Source organism: Falco cherrug, chromosome 2, assembly GCF_023634085.1.
Source record: "Falco cherrug isolate bFalChe1 chromosome 2, bFalChe1.pri, whole genome shotgun sequence".
Lineage (NCBI taxonomy): Eukaryota > Metazoa > Chordata > Aves > Falconiformes > Falconidae > Falco > Falco cherrug.
This window is the reverse complement of record NC_073698.1, coordinates 41038480-41064275: the sequence shown is the minus strand read 5'-3', so window position 1 is coordinate 41064275 and position 25796 is coordinate 41038480. Positions and strand designations below refer to the sequence as shown.

The window sequence follows — 25796 nt, the reverse complement described above, 5'->3', positions numbered from 1 at the left end:
GTCAGTCGCTGTTGGGCAGGTAGTGGTTTGTATCTTTGATCTTTTTGACCTTAGAGTTACCAGTAAGTAGTCTATTTGTGTTTTTTTCATACATAGATCACATTTACTTTGAACTAAATTGAAACTATCGATTTATTTCGTGTAGGATTAATCCGCGCAAGGCCAAATATTGGTCATCTGTTTCTCAAGAACTACTCATTATTCTTTGTCTTATATGACTATGTCTTTCTTTTGCCCTTGGGATGAGGATGGAAAACTTCACAGATCACAATTCTAGGCAATGCTGAAGAAGCAAAAAACCACAATAATTTGAGATTTGCAGCATAATAATATAATCTTTTATGGCTGAAACCAGTTATAAACTGTCATAATTAACAGTAAATTGAGATCCATTTTAGCCCTAAAGAATTACACTGTAATAGAAATACCAAGAGATTTTTAGTTAATAATTGTATTATATTGTCCTTATGTATGGATTGCATCTATATGTGCTCAAAATAAGCAAAGTCTTCTGGTGAAATTATATATTCAGTACCTTACATGTGATAAAGTTTTTTATCTGTCAAAGGGTCTCACTTCAGGAGACGAGCGTTAATTAGACATTGCATAGACAATAAATAGAGCAATGGATTCACTGTAGAATATGAAAGGTGAACTTGCTGTTATGTTTGCACTGTCTTTGCAGTATTAGTTCCTCTTTACATCTCATTTTAACAGCTACTAGTCAAGTACCAGCGACTTCCTTAACAAAGGAGTCTGGGACAAAGGCAGGGAATCTGAAGTCTGTGAGGCAACCATGACTAAAAGACTCTTAACAGTAAAATTTTCATAGGGTAGAGTATTGTGGTGCAAGTACAAAGATTGCATGGGGGAGTGCATGTGCTTTGAGAATCAAAATTGATTCATGAAGTCTCTTTTTGCTTTTTTCTGATGGGGTAGAGTTTCTCCATGATCTCCAAGGCATTCCTCTTGCTAGATTTTCTGTGTTCTGTATTCACTGCTAACACCAGTATAGGTGATTCTAGACTAGGTCGTGGTGGGTTTGTTGTGTTCTTTTTTTTTTTTTTTTTTTTTCCAAAGGAGTGAAAAATGTACTTGGTTTCTTTAATCAACAAAAAGTTTATTTGTCTTTACAAAAACATACTTAACTACTCACACAGGAAAATAATTGCATGTCTTGTGAACCTTTCAGTTTTAACATTGACATTATATTCTTATTTTCATTCTTTTTAATAAATTACAATTTGCCTTTTAGGGTTTTACTTCATCCTTTTGAAAGTGACTGTTTTTGAAAGAGGGTTTTTATTGGTTTTGTTTTTGAAAGCAAGCAAAATTGCTTATCTCTGGGACTGATGCTGCTGATTTTCTGGTGTTTTTTTCCTCTTCCGTGATGAGCAACCATCACCAGTAGGTATTATTTATTAAACATTTTTCTGTGTGTTTTGAAGTCCTGTAAATTAACAGCATTTTAAAATAAAGGCAAGCTATAGGCGAAAGAATGCTGAAGTCAATTTAAAACATGCCAGCTGGCAAAAAAGAGAGCCATTTAGTTGGCAAGAAAGTCTTTGGTGCTGCTTATTCAACTGAATGTTTACTGTGGAGGTATTGTGTGTGTGTGTGTATTAATGTGTAAAAGTTTAAATCAGTCTGTCATCCTTAGTCCTCCTTCTTTCCTTCATCTCCTGGATCTTTTATTTCTTTACTGTAATTAAAAGATCAGTAGTTCATTATGTTTGATTTCTCCATAAATGAAGGCAGTGTTACAGAATCTTCACAGATAGTACAGCATCTTCATGGGAAGGTATAGTCCTATGTAAGAATCAATGCAGAATGGTATAATTCCTAGACTGCATGTTGGTGCGGTACAGCATCTCACTGGCTAAATGAGCAACTAAATGCTGTACCGTCCTGTCAGTTCTCTCATATATACACACACTACTGTACTGTTGAAGTGTAAAAATGAACAAAGGAAATTACCCTTGCGAAGGTCTGTAACAAGGCCATAAAACAGGCCATAAACAAGTCTCGTAGTTTTTCTTAGAACACTGTTGTTAGTACTACCTGATTTGACAGGTTACAGTGTATTTTATTTTTATTTCTGTGTAAAAGCCTCCTATACTATTTCAGTGGGAGAAAATTGAGAATTATGGTGGGGTAATGATGTTACTGTATTACAGCCAAAAAGACGGTAATTTATTTTGAATACAGAAATTTCTTGCTAGGTTTTGTTGTGCTGGTTTTTGTGTGTGTGTGGTGGATTTTTTTTTTTTGTTGTTGTTGTTTTTTTTTTTAAACTGTGTAGGATTTGTCATTTTCCTGAAATGAGTGACCAGCAGTCTGCAAACTGAAACGATTTATTGAGGCATACAAATAAGGATTTAATTTATTCCTTTTAGGCACTGAAATGTCAGACATATGTTGCAAATTGTCTGAGGCTAGGTGGAAGAAATGTGCATTGAACTTCACTCCCTTAACTCCTTGTTTACTGGGAGTGAGAGATGTTTAGAGTCCCGTATGTTTTGGTCTATTAGTTTGAGAGGTTTGCCTGATTAGGAAGTTTGTGTACACGCATTTCAGTGGTGTAATTCAGGCAGCTTAACTTCCACAGGCACTGTGCAACAACATCTGTATAAACTGTTTGAAGACGCCAAAATTAAGTTTGTGGTGTCCAGGTAACCAAGGTTCTTCATAATCAGTGTTTCACTTGTGGAATTGAGCTAAACTTTTGAGGATAGCAAAGTACAGCAGGCTTTCTTCCTCAGGCAAGGTTATAGTTTCTGGTGTCTGTATTTTTTAATATATGATCCTAGCAGAAAAGGAGAGGAGAAAAGTAAGAAGTTTGATTAATGGAAGAAGCTTAGAAAGAGCTAAGTTTGAGGACTGATCTCAGAGCTCTTAGGCTGGGAAAAAAAGGTCCCATTAATTTTAGTGGGAGTTTTGACTGCACAAGGACTTTCAAGATCAAGTGCTTTCTTGTTCATTAAAGGATAGAAGGTAATTAGAAATAAAGCACAGAAAAGATTTTATATAGTATTGCTTTTGTCAGCTGAAAAAATCCATATTATTGTAGGAGTTTTAGGCTAATTTCTTTCTCCCTTTCTTGCATAAAATGATGACACAGTAGGTTGTTTTCATTACTCTTAGAGGTCTGTGGTTCTATCTGTTCATTTTATTGGGAAAAAAGCAATTGGCAAGTTTTTTCTGTGTTAGCTTCCTTGCTCTTGGGTTCCAATCTCATCTATGGTGCTGACTTTGTCATTTCCCTCCTCCGTCCAAACTGTTTTGCTCAAGATATTCCCACAACATTTTTGTTTGTAGATGTTGGATGATAAATGAAATAAAAAGCCAGTGTGCATTTTGTTTGAAGGATTTTGCTGATGTCAGCTCATGAAATAGTGGAACTATTGGAAAGAAAATGATAAAACGGTACTAAGTTTTGCAGAAAGAAATCTTGCATGTTTTATAGTACCTTATTTATGTTGACTTTTGAACACCTTTTGGGGAAGAATCTATATGTACTTAAGACCTCTTGAATCCAACTCTGAATTTTGAATGTTTGGCAGTCATGACCCATTTCAGGAATTGTATATTTTTGTCATCAACTGATGGGAGTACTTTCTACACTGACCTCAGTGACAAGGGACTCATCTCCTCTTAGAACTTCAAACCATTCTTTGTAATACTTAAAAATACATTTCATGTTAGTTGTCCCTTACAGGTACTTTCCCCACCCTCTCCTCCCCCCCCCCCCCCCCCCATCAAAACCTTTTTTCCCTCAGCCTCTAGCTGTAATTTATTTCGGTGAAGATTGTGGTCCGAGTTTAATTGCAGATGGAATTGCCACTGGTAAGACTGAGAGCAGGAGCCACTTTTTTTACAGCTTTGTATCGTGTGCTGGTGGGCACAGGGAAGCTGTAAAAGGATGTGGAGCCAGAGAAGCTGTTGCAAAGCTGTTGCTTGCCTGGTTCTCTTTGCTGGCCTGGCAATACATAATGATCTTAAGTATTCCAAACAGCAAGGGAAAGTGAGAAAGATTTATTTCACTTCTGACATAGCAGTAGTCTGCCTTCTTATGAAGTAGCTATGTAGAATTTTAGTGATGCCATGCGTCTGTCTTTCCAATCTGCGATTGTTACATGAATAAGATTTTGTTCCTGCTCATTCCTGTTTTATTTTGATGGTCTCCCTATCCTTTGAACTAGCAAAGGGGATGGGGGAAATATTCACTATTTGTGGTTATTGAAATTACTTTTGTGATTCCTTTCCAATTATTTTCAGGAAACAATAATTATTTCTGCAAATGTGACTTATTTCTATAAAGGTGACTTTCTGCCAAGTAAGAAGGTATTTGGTAATACGCAGTCTGCCTTCAAAAACTCATCACTTTATCAAAATGGATAAAACTGTTCAATATAGATTCTCAAAAGAGAACTTGATCCTTAGAGACTCCTTTGCTTTTTTACTACTTTAATTCTGTTGCCTTTGGCTGAATTGCTCTTCATTTGTACTCATGTAAATGAGGAAAACAATCATATGTAAAATATCAGAGGAGATACAGGCAGATTTTAAAATGAGTCATTTTCAGTGGCATTTACCTTTCTGTTAAGCTATACTGTTAATCTCCATGGATTGTGTAAGTGCCTTTTCACTCAGAGTGTAAGACCAAATAATATTTCTGCTTATGTAAAGCATTTTGGTTTTTTTCAAATGAAATTTTAGATGACAAAGAAGGGACTTCCTGAAGTTAGTTGGAAAAACTTCAGATATCAGAGGAGAATATTTTTGTGAGATAAAAGAGTTAAGATGACTTTCTGCTTTCAAGGGGATTTCTTGAAAAAGCTTTCAGAACTGTGGTACAGTTCTCTAAGAACAAACTTGTGTGAGGTATCTGAGGTACCTGTTGGGAGTGCTTTGCAAGAGACATGTGTTTTCCATTGCAAGTAAAAACTACAATTTAATGTAAAGTTTTCTGATGATTTTGCTCACTACGCGGTGGTAAATGAGCAGATAAACTGTTCTGTATAGGATACTAATGTCCTTTCTGAATATGGTGCACAGAGTGCTTGTTGCAATTTGGGCATATTACTCTCTACAGAGAACGGATTTGAAATTGTCCCACTTTCCAGAGGCATTACCCTTGATGTAATGTTCTCTCGCTGAGAAGCCTTATTTTCTCAAATACAATAGAACAGTACAAATGCCTGGTGCTGGGTTGATACCTGAGTTTCTGACTGTCCTTCAAATGCATATGTCGGTCTGGCTTATATTGTTCTGAGTTATTATGGTACTGTGCTGCTGTCAGGTTGGATAACCAGTTTCTCAAGGAATAGGCAGTTTTGAAGATTCTGCAGTCTTAGTAACTTACTGAAGTTTCCCTCCACAGTTCTCTTGTAGTCACATACACACAGGGTCCTTGTGACTTGTGTCCTTGGAGACATGGTATATTGGGGTGTCTGAGTATTACACACAGGAGGGAACCTGAAGTGCATTGTGCTATTTATATTCAGCAGTTAGTAACAGAGCATGAACATCCATTAATGCTCCCACATTAAACACAGCTTTAATTGCAGTTTTAAAGATCTGCTGGTTTTGCTTTTTAGAGTCTCAGGGTTGATTAATAATATCTTAATAAAAAGCTTAATAGTGCATTAAACTTAAAAAAAGTGTCTTATTATGAGACAGCGATTTCACTTGGTAGTTCACTAAACAGAATAAAATCCCATCTTAAAATCTGTTGCCTGGCTGCAGCAAAATGTTACACAATCAGCCTTCAGAAACCACACTGACATTTGATGTAGCATTTTAAATGTTAGCACACACGTTTGGTACCAGTTACCAGGTACCAGCACACACGTACTAGGCTACAGCCTCTGGAGTTTGTTGAACCCTCATAAAAAGTCCTTTATCTATTTTGAGTAGAAATTTGCTAACATTTTACTTTCTATATTACCAATATTGGGCCACTGGGGAGGCGGGTTATCTGAAGATCTGTAGTAAGAATGACACATCTTTTTTATTTAAATATTATTGCTTTTTAGGCACTGAATTTTGGAGATATGCTGAAGTACTTGTGGGAGATTTGGGTGCCTGAAAAACCATGGGTGGTAAGATATCAGATCCACTGAAGTCAATAAAATACACATTTAATTTTAAGATAGGTATTTTGGGCCCTGTTGTCACTGAATTCAATGGGCAAAACTCTTGCAGGGCTCGTAAGAAGTGCATTACTGGAAATTTATGCAAGTGTATTTCCATTCTTTTCAGTATTGTCAGACTGGTGTGAAGTTGAAGTAATGCCTGTGGTGAACTAGAACTGTGTGGTAGCATCTGTCAGGGGGAAGAGCAAATTGATCAGCTGAAGGTTACAAGACATTTTCTCTTATCTTTGCTGAGAAAGTGGCTAGCTATTGCCCATCAGAGCAATTCATGGTTCACAGCTGGGCCTACTGAATAGTACCTTTCTCCAGGCATCCTCTTGTTACACTTGTTTTACACCTGCTCTGGACTCCAACCCAGTAAGCCAAGAAAAATAACCCATCTCCTGTTGAGGACCACGTGGACTTCTCAGAAAAAAAGTCTGGCAGATGCTGTTTGTCTTCCACTTTCAGAGGCAGTAATCAGAGAAGAACCAGGGTTCAGTGCTTTGATCTCTTAAGACTCTGCAGTAAGGAGGAACTGTCGTCTACTTAGACGCATAGTTTCTTCTCTGTGCAGAATTGCAGTCTAGTCTGTCGGTTTCTGTGCTGGGTTTTCTGTGTGGAATCAAGGACTGTGGTTTCTGTCCACTATCTGTGCTTTCTAAAGACAGTCTCTCCAAAATAAGTAACAGAAAACTCCATGTAGAAGGTCAGAACTTGCATTTGTGTTAAAGTTTAAAAGTAATAAATGCAATTGCAATTTAGTTACATCTTATGTTAATTTCATTACATTTGTTCAACTAGTTAAACTACAAGATTGCAGTAAAAAGTTGTTTTCTTGATAATGTAGACCTCTTTCCCCAATACTATGCACTCCATGTCACTCACTTTAAGCTACATTGGAAGAAGAAAATTTCCTGGAAATGGGAGTTTCCAGTATCAGACATTAAATTTTAAACTATGTTTTCTAGCAACCTATTGGATATTTGGTGGTTTATCCTTTATAGTAGACTATTTTAGCCTCAATCTAGGGACTTCAGAGACAGGGGAATTGTATTAAGTTTTTAGTGTAAAATAGTATGAATAAACTTTGTTGAATCTCTTAGTATACTATAAACCTGATAAATTCTCATTAAGGCAATGTAGAATGGTTAGACCACACTGAAGTGGATTCAGGCAGTGGAGTACCACATGAAAGTAAACGTGCACTTAAGCTCTTAGCTCAGTTTTGGGATATCTAGTATCAGTATTAGAGTGTAGTACTTCAGCAGAAGCTGTCACTTCCAGTATTTTATTTCATTAGACAATAATTACAAAATAAGGTGTCTTTATGTACTGTTTTATTTAAAGCTCTAAGAACAACATATACGTAATACTTCATAGTCTAGTCAATTTTTTTGTGGGAAAGTATATTATTCTACACATTACATTGTAAAAGCTGGTCTTTTAACAGTTACAGTTGTTAAGAGAAATCTTTGCCATGGTAGTTGGAAGTTAATTACTAGAATATAAGTTGTAAAGTAACTAAACAGGAAGAAAGGACTAAGCTTTTAAGCTAATTTCTGGAAGATTTTATGGAACTTTCTCATTCTTTCCATAAGAGTTGTTGCTCTTTGTCAGACAAATCTTTTCAGCTAGGTTTGGTGCTTCAAGAGAGTTAAACAGATAGGCTATTATTTCCCATGCCTGTTCTAGGTTTTAAAACATGTGGAGATTTATTCCCTTTTCTCTACCAGTTGATATTGGGCATGGAAAGCTTTGTTGTTGTTTTTTTTTTTTCTAGCTGACAACGGCAGCCTGACTAATCACTTTAATTAAAGCTTCTTTTCCATCCATGTGAGTGATATGCTTTGAAAAAATCCTCCAACCCTTTAATTATGGAAAGCATTTTAAGTATTTGAATGTATTTTTATCATTTTAATATTGATCTTCACAGTCTGAAGAATAACTAAGTAATGTTGATGGTCTGTAGTGTGACTGAGGACTGCTCATTTTGCAATGCATTACTGAGTATGAATAAGGAAATACTGTATTCTTGCTTTTTAAAAAAACATTTGAATTACCTGTGAGTACTTTGCTCATCTAAATAGCAATTACACCATCTCTTTCTAAAAGATTCTTGGTAAAGCAAAGCTCCATTAACATTGCATGTAATAAAATCGAAAAAACCCTCTTAAAACAAGTTTCAGACTTAATGGGTTTTCTGTTTCTCTAAGTTAAATTTTAGTCATTGTCTTTAATGGTGGTGGTAGCTAGACCTAAAGATTAGATGCAGAAATTCTTAGATAAGTGTCTGGTGTATCTGATTAAGCAGCAGTTCAGACAGCACAATTTTGTGGGGGAACTTGGGCTGGAGTGGGCTGGATGCAGGAATGGAAACACAAAACTCAGTGATCAGCAATCTAGAATGTATTTAGCATGTAGGTAGTGCCTCGATAGCAATTTGTCTTTTAAGAAACCTATTCTACAGCACACACACATGCATATACACATGCATGCACATGCACGCACATAGGCACACACCAGTCAAAGCTGCATTTCCTCCAGCCCAGTTCAGGCAAGCATGCAGGGGGTACAGCACACTTACTCTATAGCTGGGTCCTGATTGTCAGCCGGACTCCTGTGTGCACGGTTCAGGCTCAGCCTTCTACGTGGTGCTGGATGCCCAGGGATGTGTACACTCTTGAGGAGTCATTGTCTTAACTGTTTATTACTTTATAAATCATGTTGTTGGTATAAGTCATTATAAGCCAAGCTAGTGAGCCATGTGGCCTCACTAGTCATACAGCCTCAGGCCAGTCTCCTTGATATCACCCATATGTAAGGCCAACTAGCAGTTGTCACTGAGGTTTCTATCACTCTGGTCTCCCCACCCAAATGTGTTACAGAAGTGTGAAGTCAGCAAGAAATACATGATGGAGTTCAGCTAGTGCAGCTGTGTTTTTCATGTCATACAAGGTTCATTTTGTTATTTGCAGATGGGCAGATGTAGTCATTGTCCCATTTATCTGAGCAATGCTTTTGGGTAGACTCTATCCGTGACATGATCAAAATGATCCCTTCTAGAAATATAATGGTACTTTGGCATTGATAACATCAATATCTGTTCCTTTGGGGTGGAAACACCCCCTCCCACCCTAACATTTAACAGAACCCTAAAGTAACAGAACCTTTCTTTGAGAGAAGAGAGAGATGCAGAGCTGTAGGAAATGGTCTGAGGTTAAAGGAAAGAATCTGAGACTATTCAAATACCTCATTTGAGTGTGTTCCGTATAAATGACTTGGTTTCCAAACAGTAGATTATGCAAGCGTATTTTTTCCCATAAAAAGAAAAAAAAATATAATTTTCTCTGCTGTTCAAGCTAGATGGTAATAATCATTTGAGGCAGGATTCTGAGAAGAGGAATTCTCTGTACATTTTTTTTTTTGAGTTTGCATATAAATATATGGTTATTTACCCTGGCAGAGGTTTTCATAATTTTATTTTGTTCTGATCATAACTTCCTGTGCCTATTAACTGGTAAAAAGTTTCTTAACTTGAATTCAGTGATGTTGGACAAACACCTATCTTCTTTGTAATTAGATTTTATTATGACTTTGTTTTCAAAATAAGCTGCTTTTTAGTTTAAAGCTGTCATTAAAATTACTTCTGAAGCAGCTCTTTCAAATGAATCAAAATAGATGGTGGTCAATGAGGTACTACTGTTTTGTCTCAAATGTGGTTAAAGTGAAACGGAGCAACCTCAGGTTTATATAAAAATACATGTTTACATATGTATCTTGACTTCATTTTTCTCCCTAATTAGTAGCATGCTATGTACCATTCTTGACTTTTGATTCACCCCCTTGGTGCCTGCACCTCCCCTTAGGGATCCCAGCTGTTTTCTCCTCCTGCTGTAATTGAAATCAAACTTGTTCCAGCCTGTAATTGATAGTGAATCTAACCATCTAATGCTTTCTATGAGACAGATGCACAGCAGAAGCACATGAAACAGCATATGGAAAACCAAGTACCCTACTGGGGTGAATATAGATCCATTCTTGTTATGTTATACAATATTCCAATACTTTCATCAACTAGTTCACCTATGTTTTAAATTGAGAGTGTGATATGTATAGAAAATTTTGAGTATGTGCAATGTATTAATTGAAATGGTTAGGTCAGATCTCTCTGTCCTCATGAAGAGCTGCGCCTCCAGACTGCTGTTACGCATTATCTTCTTCACCTGCTCTTTTCTCGTGACATGTCAAGAAAAGGTATTCTAATGTCTGTCTGAGTGTTGTTATGACAGGTCTAACGGCTTATATGGGAATGTAAGTCTAGGTGTTCTCTCTCACCCTTGTTTTGGCATCTAGTGCAAATCACAATCTTGTATAAAGAGTGCATCTTTTATTCTCCAGAAGGTGGCATTTGCTAGGAATCTACCATTTGAAGCAGGATGGTGCTGTCAGTACTTTAGTATATTGCTGGTTTTCTTTCTCTCTCAAACCATATAATACTTCCATTAGTAATGATGTAATGAATAAAATAGTAAGATGTTCTTTTATCCTATATCTCTCCATTTCTTTCTATGTATAGTATATAAGAGAAAAGAGCGCCAGTCATGAATTGTTATATATGTCATATTTTAATATTTTCAAGAATGTGGGGTTTTGCTTCTTCGCCGCGTGCGCGCACGCGCGCACACACACACACGCACGCACGCCCCCGGAATCTACTCTAGTTCCCACGCTCGAAGGGTTATATAGTTTTTATAGCTTTCTTCTACCTCTAGCTTCTCCTCATGATACAATATACAGTAATTAAATACAGAACTAAGGAGAAGTCATAGATTAATCGTTGGCTACTGGATTTTTTGAGATATTTTTGAGGTATGTTTTCTTAGCAGAAATAATGTAATAGTCCCCTGTGTGGATTTCCTCATACTTGGTTTTGGAAGGAGCCTCATGTGTTCCTTGCAGTGCTACCAATAACAAGGTGTTATCAGTACATCTGAGTCAGGCAGACCAAGGCTTTGAGCGATTGCATCTGTAACTAAGACTGAAGACCCAGCTTAAGTATAAAAATCAAATTCGTACTGTTCCTGACTCTAGATATGGCTGCCCTGTGTAAAGTTCAGCAGGATTTCTCCTGGGGTAGCGAAGTTCCTTTAGGTATATCTAAATAAATGTTAGCATTCTGGTGAATACTTACAAAGAGATTTGGAGGAAAGCTAGTTATTTTGTAACTCCTCAAATTATACCTGGTTTCTCAGGGACCTAAGAAAAAACAGAGTAGAAATTAACTTCTTCATGCTGTTCACAATCACAGTGGAGATTCTTCCTGTTAAATATTTATCCATCGTGGAAGAAGAAAAGAGTTGAACAATCAAACAGTGTTAATTTAAATGTCATAACCACAATTAGAACAAAACTGTGTCTTTTTTCTAATTTTTCTTTAAAAATATATATTTCTGTGTATTACACAGAAAATATGATTTATTGTTCATTAAAATATTATATAAAAATGAAAAGTAGTAAATGTATTAAGGCTAGGCATGTGATTATTTTTAAGTCTTGCTATATGCACGGATGATGGTTCCATTATTGTGGAGTAATCTAAGTTGGAAGGGACCTTCAGAGGTCATCTGATACAGTGTCCTACCCCAAAAGGGCTAATTTAGATCAGGTTGTTCAGGGCCTTGCTCAGTCAAGTTTCGAGTATCTCCAAGGCTGTCTCCAAGGCTTGCCATGGCCTTGCTGGGCACCCTGTTCCAGTTTTTGATCATCTTTGTGAATTTTTTTCGCTTCATATGAAATTAGAATTTTCCATGTTGCAACTTGTCTCCAGTGCTTCTCATCCTATCAGTCTTCAAAAAGAGTTTGGATCCATATTGTCCAGGGCCTCCCATTAAGCAGCTAAAATTGCAACAACTTTTGCATCTTAAGGGTGAGCACATGTAGCACTCAGGGGCTACCTTTATGTTCTATAGCCTCCTGACCAACTCCTGACCAACCTTCTGACTCTTTGCTGGGCTTACTCCAGTGTTTTCCTGTACCAGAGAGCTCCAAGCTGGGCGCATCGTTCCACATGCAGTCTCAGACATGGAATCATGGAATCCTTTAGGTTAGAAAAGACCTTTGAGACCATCAAGTCCAACTGTAAACCTAACTGCCAGGTCAGCAGTGTGCCTAAATGCAACATCTACAAGTCTTTTAAATACCAGCAGGGATGGAAGGACTCAAGCAGTTCCCTGGGCAGCCGGTTCCAGTGCTTGATAACTCTGTTGGTGAAGAAATAGAATGCCAATCTAAACCCCTCCTGCACAACTTGAGGCCAGTTCCTCTCATCTTACCACCTTACTTTGGAAAAGACACTGGCATACTGAATAGAAAGGAAGAATTGCCTCCTAGAGCTTTCTCGCTACATTGTTACTGATGCAGTTTGACCTTTGTTTAAGGACACTCTGCTGATTCATTCTGGAATGGTTGTTTACCAGGACCAACAGATCTTTTTTGCTGGGCTGTTTTCTATCCGGTCGGGCCCCAGCCTGCATTGTTGCACGGGGTTATTCCCTCCTGGGGCAGGACTCCATGCTTGCCGTTGCTGCGCTTTGTGAGGTACCTGTTGCCCATTGTCCCAGCCTGTCAGGCTTCCATGGAATCGAAGCCCGGCCTTGCAGCATGCGGAGCGCTTTCCCCTCGCATGGAGTCATCTGCGCGCTTGCAGAGGGTGTACTCTGCCTCACGGTCTGGCTTATTAATAAAGACATCAGGTGCTAAATCAGCGTTGGCCCCATTATCCACCCCTACCAGCCATCTGCCCGTTGGACTGAGCACCTGTGATCGCAACCCTTTGAACCTCAGAGTCCGAGCAGTTTTTCCAGGCACTTGATAGTCTGCCTACCCAAACCATGTTTTCATCAAGTTGTTACTATGGATTAAAAAAAAAAAAAAAAGAAAAAAGCCTTGCTGACATCAGGGAACCTCTTCTTCACCAGTGCAGCCATCTCACCACAGAAGCTAATCAGGTTGGTCAAGCACATTTTGCCATTGGTAAATGCATGTAGGCATTCTCTTGTTTTTGCTGATAGTATAACTTCCTTTTTAGGTTTCACAGTCCTCACTAGTATCAACTCCAAGAGAGAAGTGGGTTTCATAATTACAGCTGAGGTCAGTTAGAATTTCCCCATTATGCATGCTGACTTATACGGTGCTTGTTTGACTTGATGGGCATAACACTCAACTTTTCCCATGCTTTGAGGAAGTTGTCATTGATGATCAATCAGTTCTGCTGAGCTCCTTTACCCTCCAGGGCTGTTTCCCATTAGCCCTCACCAACCGGATCCCTGAACAAATTTAAATCTGCTTTTTGAAGTCTAGGTTTGTAATTTATTTTTTTTAAAATTATTATTATTATTATTATTTTAGTAATAGATCCAACTGAGTGTCTCCTCTGGTACGTTTGTCAGCCACCTGTACACCTGTATCTAAAAAACATTTATTGATGCTTCCTGGAAATCTCTTGAAAATTTGTGATCCACCATTTTGCCCTCTCAGAATCATAGAATCATGGAATCATTTAGGTTGGAAAATACTTTTAAGATCATAAAGTCCATCTGCTAACCCACTGGACTGCCATATCCATCACTAAACCATGTTCCTAAGCGCCACATCTATGCATTTTTTAAACACTTCCAGGGATGCTTGTTCTACCACCTCCCTGGGAAGCCTATTCTAATGGTTGACTACACTTTCAGTGAAGAAGTTTCTCCTAATATTCAATCTAAACCTCACCTGACATAACTTGAGGCTGTTTCGCCTTGTCCTGTGGCTAGTTATCTGGGAGAAGAGACCTATGCCCACCTGCCTATAACTTCCTTTCAGGTAGTTGTGGGGAGCAATAAGGTCTCCCCTGAACCTCTTTTTCTCCAGGCTAAACAACCCCAGTTCCCTCAGCCGCTCCTCATAAGACTTGTGGTCTAGACCCTTCACCAGCTTCACTGCCCTTCTCTGGACATGCTCTGGCACCTCAGCATCCCTGTTGAAGTGAGGGGCCTATATAATGAGAACAGTATTTAAGTTGTGACTTCACCAGTGCAAATTACAGGGGGAAGATCACTTCTGTAGTCCTCCTGGTCACACTGTTTCTGACAGCAGCCAGGAAGCTACTGGCCTTCTTGGCCACTTGGGCACACTGCTGGCTCATGCTCAGCTGGCCATCAGCCAGCACCCCCAGGTCCTGTTCTGCCAGGCAGCTTTCCAGCCACTCTTCCCCAAACCTGTAGTGTTGTGTGGGGTTGTTGTGATTCAGGTGCAGGACCCGGCACTGCTCCTCATTGAACCTCATACAACTGGCCTTGGCCCATTGGTCCAGGCTGTCCAGATCCCTCTGCAGAGCCTTCCTGCCCTCAAGCAGTTCAACAATCCCACCCAGCTTGGTGTCATCTGCAAACTTAGAGAGGGTGAACTCAGTCCCCTCGTCCAGATTGTCAGTAAGGTTATTAATTAGGACTGGCCCCATTACTGAGCCCTGGGGAATACTACTGGTGACCAGCTGCCAGTTGGATGTAACTTTATTCATTATGACTCTTTGGGCTCAGCTGTCCAGCCAGTTTTTTACCCACCATTAAAGTACACCCATCCAAGCCATGAGCAGCCAGTTCCTCCATGAGGATGCTGTGGTAGATGGTGTCAAAGGCTTTACTAAGGTCCAGGGTAGACAACATCTGCAGCCTTTCCCTCATCCACTAGGTGGGTCATTTTGTGTTAGAAGGAGAGCAGGTTTGTCAAGCAGGACCTGCCTTTCACAAACCCCTGCTGGCTGGGCCTCATCTCCTGGGTGTCCTGTACATGGCACATGATGGCACTCAGGATGATCTGCTTCATGGCCTTCCCTGACACTGTGGTCAGGCTGACAGGCCTGTAGTTTGCTGGATCTTCCTTCCGGCCCTTCTTGTTGATGGGCATCACACTGGCTAACCCCCAGTCTTCTGGGACCTCTCCAGTTTGCCAGGACTGTTTTTTAATAATGGAGAGTGGCTTGGTGAGCTCTTCTGCCATCTTCCCCAGTACCCTCAGGTGAGCGGATGCCATCTGGCCCCGTAGACTTGTGTGTGCCTAAGTGGTTTAGCAGGTCACTAACTGTTTCCTCCTGGACTGTGGGGACTTCATTGTGCTCCCTGTCCCAGTCTTCCAGCTCAGAGGGCTGAGTACAAGCTGAGGGAAGCTGGTCTTGCTGTTAAAGACTGTGGCAAAGAAATCACGAAGTACCTCAGCCTTTTCCTCATCCTTTGTGGCAGTGTTCCCTGCTGCATCCAGTTAAAGGATGGAGATTATCCCTCGCCCTCCCTTTGTTTCTAATGTATTTGTAAAAACACATTAAAAAGTCTTTATTGTCTTTTATGTCAGTGGCCAGCCTGAGTTGTAGCTGGGCTTTTGCCTCTCTAATCTGGGCCTTGCATAACCTCGTGACATCCTTATAGTCCTCTGGAGTTGCCTGCCCCTTCTCCCAAAGGTGGCAAACTCTTTTTCCCCTGAGTGCCAGCCAAAGCTCTCTGTTCAGCCCAGGCCAGTCTTCCCTGCTGGCTTGTCTTTCAGCACATGGGACAGCCCGCTCCTTCACCTTTAAAACATCCTTCTTGAGGGATCTCCAGCCTTCCTGGATGCCTTGGCCCTTTAGGACTGTCTCCCAAGTGACTGTGTCAACCAGTCTCCTAAACAGGCCAAAGTCTGCCCTTCTGAAGTCCAAGGTAGCGGTTCTGCTGACCCTTCTCTTTATTTCTCCAAGCATTGAAAACTCTTTAGCACCTCGTGATTGCTATGCCCAGGATGTCCTCTGACCACCACATCACCTACCTGTCCTTCCCTGTTTGCAAACAGCAGGTCTGGTGGGGCATCTCCCCCTGGCTGGTTCACTCACCAGCTGTGTCAGGAAGTTACATTCCACACACTCCTGGAACCTCCTAGACTGTTTCCTCTCTGATGTTTTGTATTTTCAGCAGATAACTGATAAGCTGGATTCCACCACTAGAACAAGGGCTGTGATCATGAGACTTCTCGCATCTGCTTGCAGAATATTTTACCTGCCTCTTTATCTTGGTCGGGCGGTGTATAATAGTCTTTCACCAGGATATCTGCCTTGTTGTCCCTCCCCTATTCTTACCCATAAGCACTGTTACCATCATTAAGGTCCAGATGATCAAAACACTCCCTGACATATAGAGCTACCCCACCGCCTCTCCTTCCTTGCCTATCCCTCCTGAAGGCTTTATAGCCATCCATTGCAGCGCTCCAGTCATGTGAGTTATCCCACCGTGTTTCCATTATAGTGACTGTGTGATACATTTCCTGCTGCATGATGGTTTCCAGCTCCTCCTGTTTTTTGCCCATGCTTGTGGCATTTGCGTAGATGCACGTCAGTTGTGCTATCAAACTCATCTCCAACACTGGCATGCTGCCTCCAGGCTCATCTCTAGTGAGACTGGTTTTATTCCCCTCCCCCTTCAAAGGTGTTGGGGTTGTTTGTATACCCCCTGAGAATTACCCTTGTGATTCTGAGGCTTCCCCCAGGTTTTTAAAGGCTTTGCTTCCTTTTCTCTTGATCCATCAATCACTCTGTCATCACTGATCTTGATCCATCAGCACTGGACTGGTAGGTCGCCTGCTCCTGTGCAAAGCTCCATGAATTCAAACTGCCCTTTTCTACAGAATGCAACTTCTCCTCACTTGTCCTGAGGAGGCTGGATGGGTTCCCTGCAATTTGTTTTCCACTCTGCACATGGGTATGTACCGGCACTTGAGGTGAATGCCCCCCCCCCAGCTGCATTGTGTTTACAGGGGATGTACCTCATGTGCTTACTCCTGAGCACTTGCTTTCTCCTGTCCCTCCTCAGATAGTCTCAGTTCTTTTGTCCACCATCTCCAGATGTTTATAGCCCTTCTGGCTAGATTAACAACCTTCTCTGCAAGTCTGGGTCTAGCTCCAATTCATTAAATATACTATGACATAGAAATGTTTTGATACAGGTGTTCATTGTGTACATACAAAATATCTATGCATAATTTTAGTGTCTACCTGTGTTTAAATAGTGTATGCAAGTTCATGAAGAGAACAGACACTTTGTATATATTGTTATGCATATGTGCACAGCAAGAGAAAAAGGAGTGTAAAAACTTGAAGTACTGAATAATTATCTTTTTATTTGGGAGTATTTTCTTAAGCTTTTTATTTCCTGCATCTCTACTGGCAGACATCTTTCAGTCTGATTTTTCAAATGGTACAACGGGGTTTTGTTTTTGTTACTTTTTTTTTTTTAACATCACTGAAGTGTGAAGCAGAAAGCAGCCATGCATATGCCTGGCCAGTTTGTTGTTGGTGTTGGTTTATTCTTCTTTGTAAAAAAGGTGTTGAAATGTTTTGGAAAGGCTGATCTTATATAGGGGATCAAAACACAGGAGTTGAAGAAGTACAGCAGTTTTCATGTTCTTTTCTTCCAGTACTATAATCATGCATAAAGTAAATTTAAAACAATAAATAATCAACATATACTATTATAAACACATTTGAACTGCTGCACTGAATTGTACTATCAAAAAAGATATTTGACATTTTTATGTACTTCCACAGTTTTATTTTGTTTAAAACCTGTTTTTCTTGGGGGAGGAGGAAGATAACTTTAGTGTATTCAAATATTTTAAGGAAGATACATCTGTTATTTAATGTTACTAAGATGCCAGTCTTTTATGATAAGGTGTATGCCACAGAGGTTATCCAGGTGGGTTTGCTTGATAGTATATTTGTATGAGAAGTATCTTGGACATTTCTGTTTGTATACCTTTGTTTGCTATTTTGTTTTCTTAAACCAGTAATTATCATTGTAAGTGGGAGAGGCAGGGAAGTATGCATAACAGTTCTTCACAAGTTTTGTTCATCTGTCCTATACCTATTAAAATAAATTAACTTTCCATACTGAAGGAAATTTGGCTTTCAGTTGCATTTTGCCTTGGAGGAGGAGAGAATGAAAAAGAACATTATGTTCCATAATACGAAGATTTTATGATCTAGTGTTAAATTCAAAGGTGGAGTAGGAGTAAAAAGGGTACAAGTGTGATTCACAATAACAGCACTTTCACTCTTCTTTTTTGCGGTGTGCATTTCCTTTGATTGAAGATGATAGTATCACAAAAAAGATTACTTCCTTTTTGTTGTTGTTGGTTACCTGAAATGTTGTTTCTTAGGTCTCCTGTCTTCTATGCTTCTAAATAGGTAGTTGTATTAGGAAGCCTGAAGCATACATAGCTTTATGGTTTCTGAAATGTTTGTAGACCCAGTGTTTAGACAATGGAATGAAGTCCTAGTACTTCACTGCTTGTAACTGGTGCTTGAACACCTGTAATGTGGATCTCTAACTTTGGGTGTCTGAGCCTAGAGTTGAAATGCAGCCTTCACATCATCCTGGGGGTTTGGTTTCGTTTGGTTGGGGTTTTTGTGTGTGTGTGTGTGTTTTTGTTGTTGTTGTATTTTCCAAATCATATCCAGTGAATTTGATAAAGAAATGGGAAAACTGCTTACAGAGATTGAGGTGGTTTATGGACACCTAACATTTTTGTCCATCTTTTTTGTGCCATATGACATCAGATTATGCCGTCAGCAACACCTGTAAGAATCACAGGTCACATGGTTGTCACTGAGGAATTGATAAGCTTTCTAATGCAGAAATTGAATAAGGACATGAAATGTCAGTATAGGCTAGCAAGAGTGTCTTGTGGGGATAAACAGAAGTGATACATAAAATGTAATTCAGCATCATCTTTGTCAATGACTGAAGAAGCATAGATAAGGATACCTTTATCCTGATTGAAGTCAGTGGACATTTGCCATTGACCTTCATAATGCTCCTGGATATTACCCATTGTATTTGACTGAATTGGATGTTGGCCAAGTATGTGCCAATGATTCCTCTCATCTGTAGAAATCTAGTCTTTTCTGGGCAAAAGCTTTGTCACTATTCCCTTCATCAGGGTGAGATACGTAGACATTACTTAATAGCTTTAAAAAGTTTTCCTCGTTTGTGATGATTCACCTGATTTGAGCGGAGTAGGATCCAACATTTGTAGTGAATTTAGTAGTCTCTGAGGATCCAAAATATGAGTAAAAAGAGGTTTCAATTTTTTGCATGCATGATGTATCAGATTAATTGTTTCTTGTTTGGGACTAATGAGGCTTCATGGATAGGGGTAGAGTGGATAAGCAGTTAGTGATCTTTGTGGGAAAGGAATGGAAAGTATTTTATTCTGAAATGTTTCAACAGTGCTGTTCCTTTTAAACCCAGAAAATTCATTTAGTATAGTGCTGTTTTGAGCTGTCATATTTCTTATATATTGCAGCACTGTAAACCCTCACAGCCTGGACCTTCCTTTAGAAGACTGGGTGTATTCACTTGGGTACATGAATGTAGCACTCAGGAAATAGCACAAAGCGAAATGGTTGTTACTGCATGTTCTTCAGCGTGACAATGTACTGCAGATCACAGGGATTTATTACAAGGGGTTTTTTTCTTGATTGGTCTTTTGTTTTGGTTTGTTTTTTCCTTCTTCAGGTGATCTTCACTGTGCTTTTTATTTATTTATTTATATTTTTTATTCATTATACCATTCCATTATCAGAAACAGTAAATTTCTTAGTAACTAGCTTTTGTTCACTGACTACTTCCTTAACATAGAGCAAAATACATCATTACATTTTGCTTCATGTTCTGTTTCCTCTCCTCCCCAAAACCAGCCTGACCTCTACCAACTTTTGTTAGGTTCAGAATCAGAGACTTTATAAAGATGAAACTGCCAAGTATATTTGTTAGCAATTCCTTTGTACACTTTTCAGTTTACGGAACCAAACCTCAGTTTTTAATTTGGTGCTTTAGAAGAAATCCTATTTGGGGAGATCCATGAGAGGTTAACTAAAGCCTAGGCAGCTGCAGTGGTAAGAAGTCGACAGCTTTGATTGCATGCCAAACTGACGTTTGGGTTCAGGTTTTCTGTTTTACTTGTCGTCAGTCTCCAGCCTTTTGCCATATCACATGAATTTATCATATCAAGCCTTGAATTTGGGATGGGAGAATTAGTATGTTTAACAGAGCATTGCTTGTTACTTTATACTGTAATTTTACAAAGTCAGAAATATCAAAAGAAAAAAAAATACAGCAACAATAGATATTTAATGTAGAATTTCTGACAAGGTTCCAGCTGCTAAGCTTGTTGCTCTGACACCCTTCACTGCTGCTGATTTAAATCAGGCTGGTGATTAAATCATATCATTGGTGGAAGGTAAAAGGCCAAAGATGAATTTATACAACACAAAATGATACATACAAAAATACATTATTCATACTCACTGCATACAAAATTACTGTGGGCCAGTTCATGTTTTCCAAAACATTTCTTTATCTTTTTCATGTTAAAAAGTTTAGAATGTTCTTGATGAATTAATACGGCAGTTAAACTGAATGTTAGCGATGAAATTAAGACAGTTAATGTAATGTGATACAACTTTCCCTCTCTGATCTTTCCAACGTATTTAAGTAGGGGGAAAGAAAAAACCTAAAATACAGTTCTCAACTATGTTATCTACATATAGGCATGTGTATAGGTTATTATTTTATGTGTAAAAGGTAGTATGCAGAGATCAGTTAAGAAAGTGAGTAAAGTGTCCCAGGCTGTCACTGACAGGCCTGATAACAGGACCCAGATTTTCTGTGGGCCTTACAGTACCCATATCCATTTTGCCACGTAAATCCAGCCTCCAGATGTCCATGGTGCCAAAAACCAGGCACTGTAAACAATGTGTAATAGAACAGCTTTTGACAGCATTACAGTGGCAGAAAGCAAAAACTTGAAGGAGAAGAATTGGAGACCATGATGCTGGGAGTAGGTGGAACTGATGGGTGGCTGCTTGTAGCAGATCCTTTACTACTTGCATGAAGGGCCCTGACAGATGCACTACACAATATTCGTTGCAGCCATGGGTTATTAAATGTATGTTGTGTCAAAGGCAAAGACCTTTTGATAATCTTGTTCCACTACAGGTATGACTAACATTGAAGGCTCTTTTGAGGAACCTCTTATGTCATGCTTTTATTTGATTCCAGTTGGCTGAATCTTTCCTGCTGGAAGTATTTCTGAAGGAAGAGTAGATGTTTGATCTTCCTCTGATTAAAGTCAATGCAGAACTGGGTTTGAGTTTTAACGGCACAAGTTCAATCGGTAGAGAGAAACCATTTAAGCCTTTCCAGCACATTTAGAGTATTTCCAGTGTGGAACGGGAACTCAGAAAGTGAAAGCTTACTGTTTTTTACCTAAACTTCCTTTTTGCTAGGCATTTGTTTAGCAGCCGGAGATTGCTCTGACATGCTGTTATTCACTCTAAGTTTGGAGTTCAATGGAATGAAAAGCCAAGACTAGTAAATTAGATCATCTTTCTGTATTTCTTACTGTACTGTAAATACTACCTCAGTATTAATCCCAGAACATAAAGCCATCGTGTGGTTTTGAAATGGTGGCCTATAAATTGCTACTGGACTCACTGTTGCAAAAAAAAAAATAAAAAAAAATAAAAATGCAAATGATAGCTAAGACAATCCTAAGAGGCTAAGTTAATTACAAATATTGAGATTGCTCGTCATTGTCTATGATTACAGCTGGCTGTATCTTTTCCATATTGTTGTCAAAGGAAGTAACAACTGAAGTGAAGTACAGCAAGAAGTGTTTCTCTGGTTTTGTACATTGGGGTTTGGGTGTTTTTTTTCATGAACATAACAAATCTCAAGTTGACCTATGGGATTTCTTCTAAATTTCCTTTGGGGTGTCTTCTTCAGCTAGCTGGTGTAATTTCTGTTTATAAATCATCTAGTAATTTTAAGTTGTCTTCCACTTTTTTTTAAATGGCAACAGTATGTACATTCATGTAAGCAGAGATCTGTTTACTTTTATCGAAGTATATAAATGCTTGGCATGAGAATTTGGCTTTTATCTAGGGTTGGAAGTACAACTGAAAATTAGGCTATAGAAACAGTAAGCGAGTAAATTCCCAGACACAGATTGGTGTTTAAAGAGGTTTGCATCTAAGCTGTACAAGACAATTCAAAGGAAACCCATAATAGATTAATGTATAGCTTTGATGCTGGAGAGTCTGTAAGTACCTAAGGTTTTTCAGGTGAAGTTTTATCTATCTAAAAATCTGCCAACAGGGATAAGCAGAGGCAACACCCAAATTGGCTGAGCTAAATACTTTGTTGTCAAACCTGTAAATTCCAAACAAGCCTAGGCACAAAGTGGTTTCCCCTGTGAGCAATCCCTGTGAGAAGATAGATCATCCAGTAAGTGGATTTTTGGCATGTGTAGCATGTGCTGACCGTGCTGAGTACAGTATGAAGCACTCGCCATTACTAGTTTTGCTTGGAGATGGACAAAGGCAGAACCAGCCTGCAACACAAGACTCCAGTACAGTGGTGTGCAGCATTCTGTTGGGACAGAGCAGAACACTGTCCAAGGAGGAGCATGTGTCATGACCTGTAACATAATGGTCATAGTGCACATCCTTTTACTTTGCATGGGCAGAATTAAAGTTTTGAACCTATTGAATATATACTATATATATATTCATTATATATTCTCTCTCTCTCTATATATATATATTAAGTATATCTATTTGGTGAAATTGTATTGGGCAATGAATCTGGCATCACAGACGCATAGTGCATATAGAGGTTGTTAACCTCTAATCCACCTCCCATATAAAAAAAAATGTATTTTTAGTGAACAAATGCGTAGAAATTAGAGAAGAAGGGAAGTGAGTTTTACAGTGTAGTCTCACAGAGATGTTTAACTCCAGATTGCAGTTATGACCAAGTCCAGCAGAGAAAGGTGCATCTATTGGGTATTTCCTATGGATCAGCATCGCTCTTCTCCATGACTAGCGCTATCTGCCTGTCCCAGCACACGATTGTAAATTCCATTCCAAGAAGCTGCATATAGTACAGAAATTAGGTGTGCAGCTTCGGCATGTAGTCTGCCTTGAGAGTAGGTATCTAAGACACCTAATGCCCTTTACAGATCTATGGCATATTTAGAAACAGATTTCTTATTTGTAATTTCTTTTGTAATGCTACTTAGAGATGTTGACATGTGGCATTAGGAAGCTTTTGAATAAAACAAAACAAAATGAAAAGATGAGAGATGAACAGAACACATGTATAGTTTTTTATATTATTAAAAAGCCTAAGATGTCTGCAGTGAACGTACTCCCCTCCAAGCAATCAGTTCTTATGTAAAAATTAATACTGATTTTGAAATAAATCTGACAAGTTGAAATAAAGAACTAATCATTCTAAAGATTGTTTTACACTTCTATTGGAATGACTAGATTGAGACTTAGAACTGACTGAAAATTATGAAGTACACGATCCTGCCTCAAATCTTTAGCCTAATACTGCAGCATTCAGAGTGCTTGAAATCCCTGTCTGCAGATTACATGCAACTTCCATTAGGTCAATGGCAATTTTTCACATCTTGTGTAATGAGACTTGGGGTGCACAGCTTCGTTTCTGCATACATTTTGTAATATTGTGTTATCATGTGATACTTCATGATTCTTTCCCATGGAACCAGCCGCTTCCTTATTCTATTTCTACAGGTCATGCTGTGAAATCCACAAAGATTTTCTTGTCTTTGCTTCCGTGAGGAAAATATGAATTAGTTTATTGTGAGACAAAAATACAGCACAGCACCCCACATAAGATGCATTCTGAATTGCAAGCATTAATGGTGTTAGGTTTACAAACACTGGCAGGGTATGTTGAAAGATGGACTACTACCTGGGCTCTTTGAAATAAATTATTGAACCTCAGAATGCTAGCATGAAATCCATGGAAGCTTTACCATGATTTCTGTAAAATGTCAAATCATGCCTGAAGAAAGATGGACAGCTGTAACTCATAAGCACAGTAGGAACATATTAATTGCAAGGTCAAATTTTGTTCTAGAGTACAGCACTAAGATTAATTTTTATTTCACTTTTAACTCCACCTGAAGATTAAAAAATAATGAAATTAGGTTTTCAGCCTTATGCATGAGCGTCCATAGAGTGGAAGAGCCTTCTTGGAAGTCTCTGTTGTTTTTCTCATGATTAGTAAGTATAGATCTTTTGTGGTTATGTCAGTGAAGATTTATTTAGGAGAGTAAAACTTCTGGGAGCATTGAACATCTGTAATTTTTGAAGGAAAGGAATTCATGACCAATTTTCATGGAAGTTTTCCTGTGTTTCAGTTGTACAGAATAAATTTACAACAGCTCTATCAACCTCCTCTCTCTTGAAAAACAAAATCTGTAAAAAATATGTGAGCTGCGTAGGGGGTGTCACAGCGAAAAAACACATTATATTTAACCCTTCAATATAAGGGTAGGTAACGAACTAAGTAATCAGCAACTGATACTTCTGGAAGCATAGATTAAATGAGCTGACATCCATTTTAAGTTGCAGAAAATAAGATACTCTTACTGCCCTTTCGTTTGGTTTTGGCAGCTCTGCCAGGCCAAGTAAATGAGTTCAGGGACTCAACTATTCCTTCATTCTTCAGATACCATTTCAGGAATGATGAATCTAATGATTGATTAGATTAATAATGAATCAAATGTTTGGGGCTTTGCACAGAATCTGGATAAGGAGAAAGATTCAAGGACAGCCTTTCAATTCACTTGATCTATCAGCTGATCTTGAAACAATCAGCAAATGTCTTCCGTATGTCTGGTGTGAATCTACCCATCTGCCCTCCTTTAGTTTAAAACCATTATCTCTTGTCCCATTGCTACAGGCCCTACTGAAAAGTCTCTCCCCATCTCTGTAAGCCCCTGTAAGTAAGTATTAAAAGGCTGGCTACAATAAGGTCTCCCTGGAGTCTTCTCTTCTCCAGGCTGAACAACCCGAATTCTTTCAGCCTTTCCTTATAGTACAGGAGTTCCAACCCTCTGATCATTTTTTTGGCTCTCCTCTGGGCCCACTCTTAACAGGTTGATGTCTTTCTTGTGCTGAGAACGCAAGAGCTGGATGTAGTACTCCAGGTGGGGTCTCATGGGAGTGGAGCAGAGGGGGAAAACTACCTCCTTTGCCCTGCTGGCCATGCTTCTTTTGATGCAGCCCAGGATTCAATTTGCTTTCTGGGCTGTGAGTGCGCATCGCTGGCTCATGCCTAATTTTTCATCCACCAGTACCCTCAAGGGCTGCTCTCAATCCCCTCATCCCCCAGGCTGTATTGATACCAGGGGTTGCCCTGACCCAGGTGCAGGACCTTGCAGGTGGCCTTGTTGAACCTCCTGAGGGCTCACTTCTCAAGCTTGTCCAGGTCCCTCTGGATGGCGTCCCATCCCTCAGGTGTGTGAACTGCACCACTCAGCTTGGTGTCATATGCAAACTTGCTGAGGGTGCACTCAATCCCACTGTCTGTCATTGATAGTATTAATTAGTACTGGTCCCAGTACGGACTCCTGAGGGACACCACTGTCATTGCTCTCCATCCAGACGTTGAGCCATTGACCACCACTCTCTGGATGTGACCATCCAGTTCCTCATCCACCAAACAATCCATGCATCAAATCCGTCTCTCTCCAGTTTGGAGAGAAGCCTGTTGA

General features: G+C 39.3%; 1 protein-coding gene across 2 annotated transcripts in view; it reads left to right on the top strand.

Annotated features, from left to right (window-relative positions):
• Nucleotides 1-25796, top strand: part of LOC129735391 (protocadherin-9-like) — a 469578-nt gene that overhangs the window by 67131 nt on the left and 376651 nt on the right. The window contains exon 1 of one of the 2 annotated variants that reach the window (XM_055702565.1): nucleotides 6043-6104. The exons of the other annotated variant lie outside the window; for it this stretch is intronic. Within the exon in view, the coding sequence (XP_055558540.1) occupies nucleotides 6057-6104 (48 nt within the window). The 5' untranslated portion in view covers nucleotides 6043-6056. Of the gene's footprint in view, nucleotides 1-6042; nucleotides 6105-25796 lie in introns of those variants that run through there. 2 annotated transcript variants of the gene reach the window in all.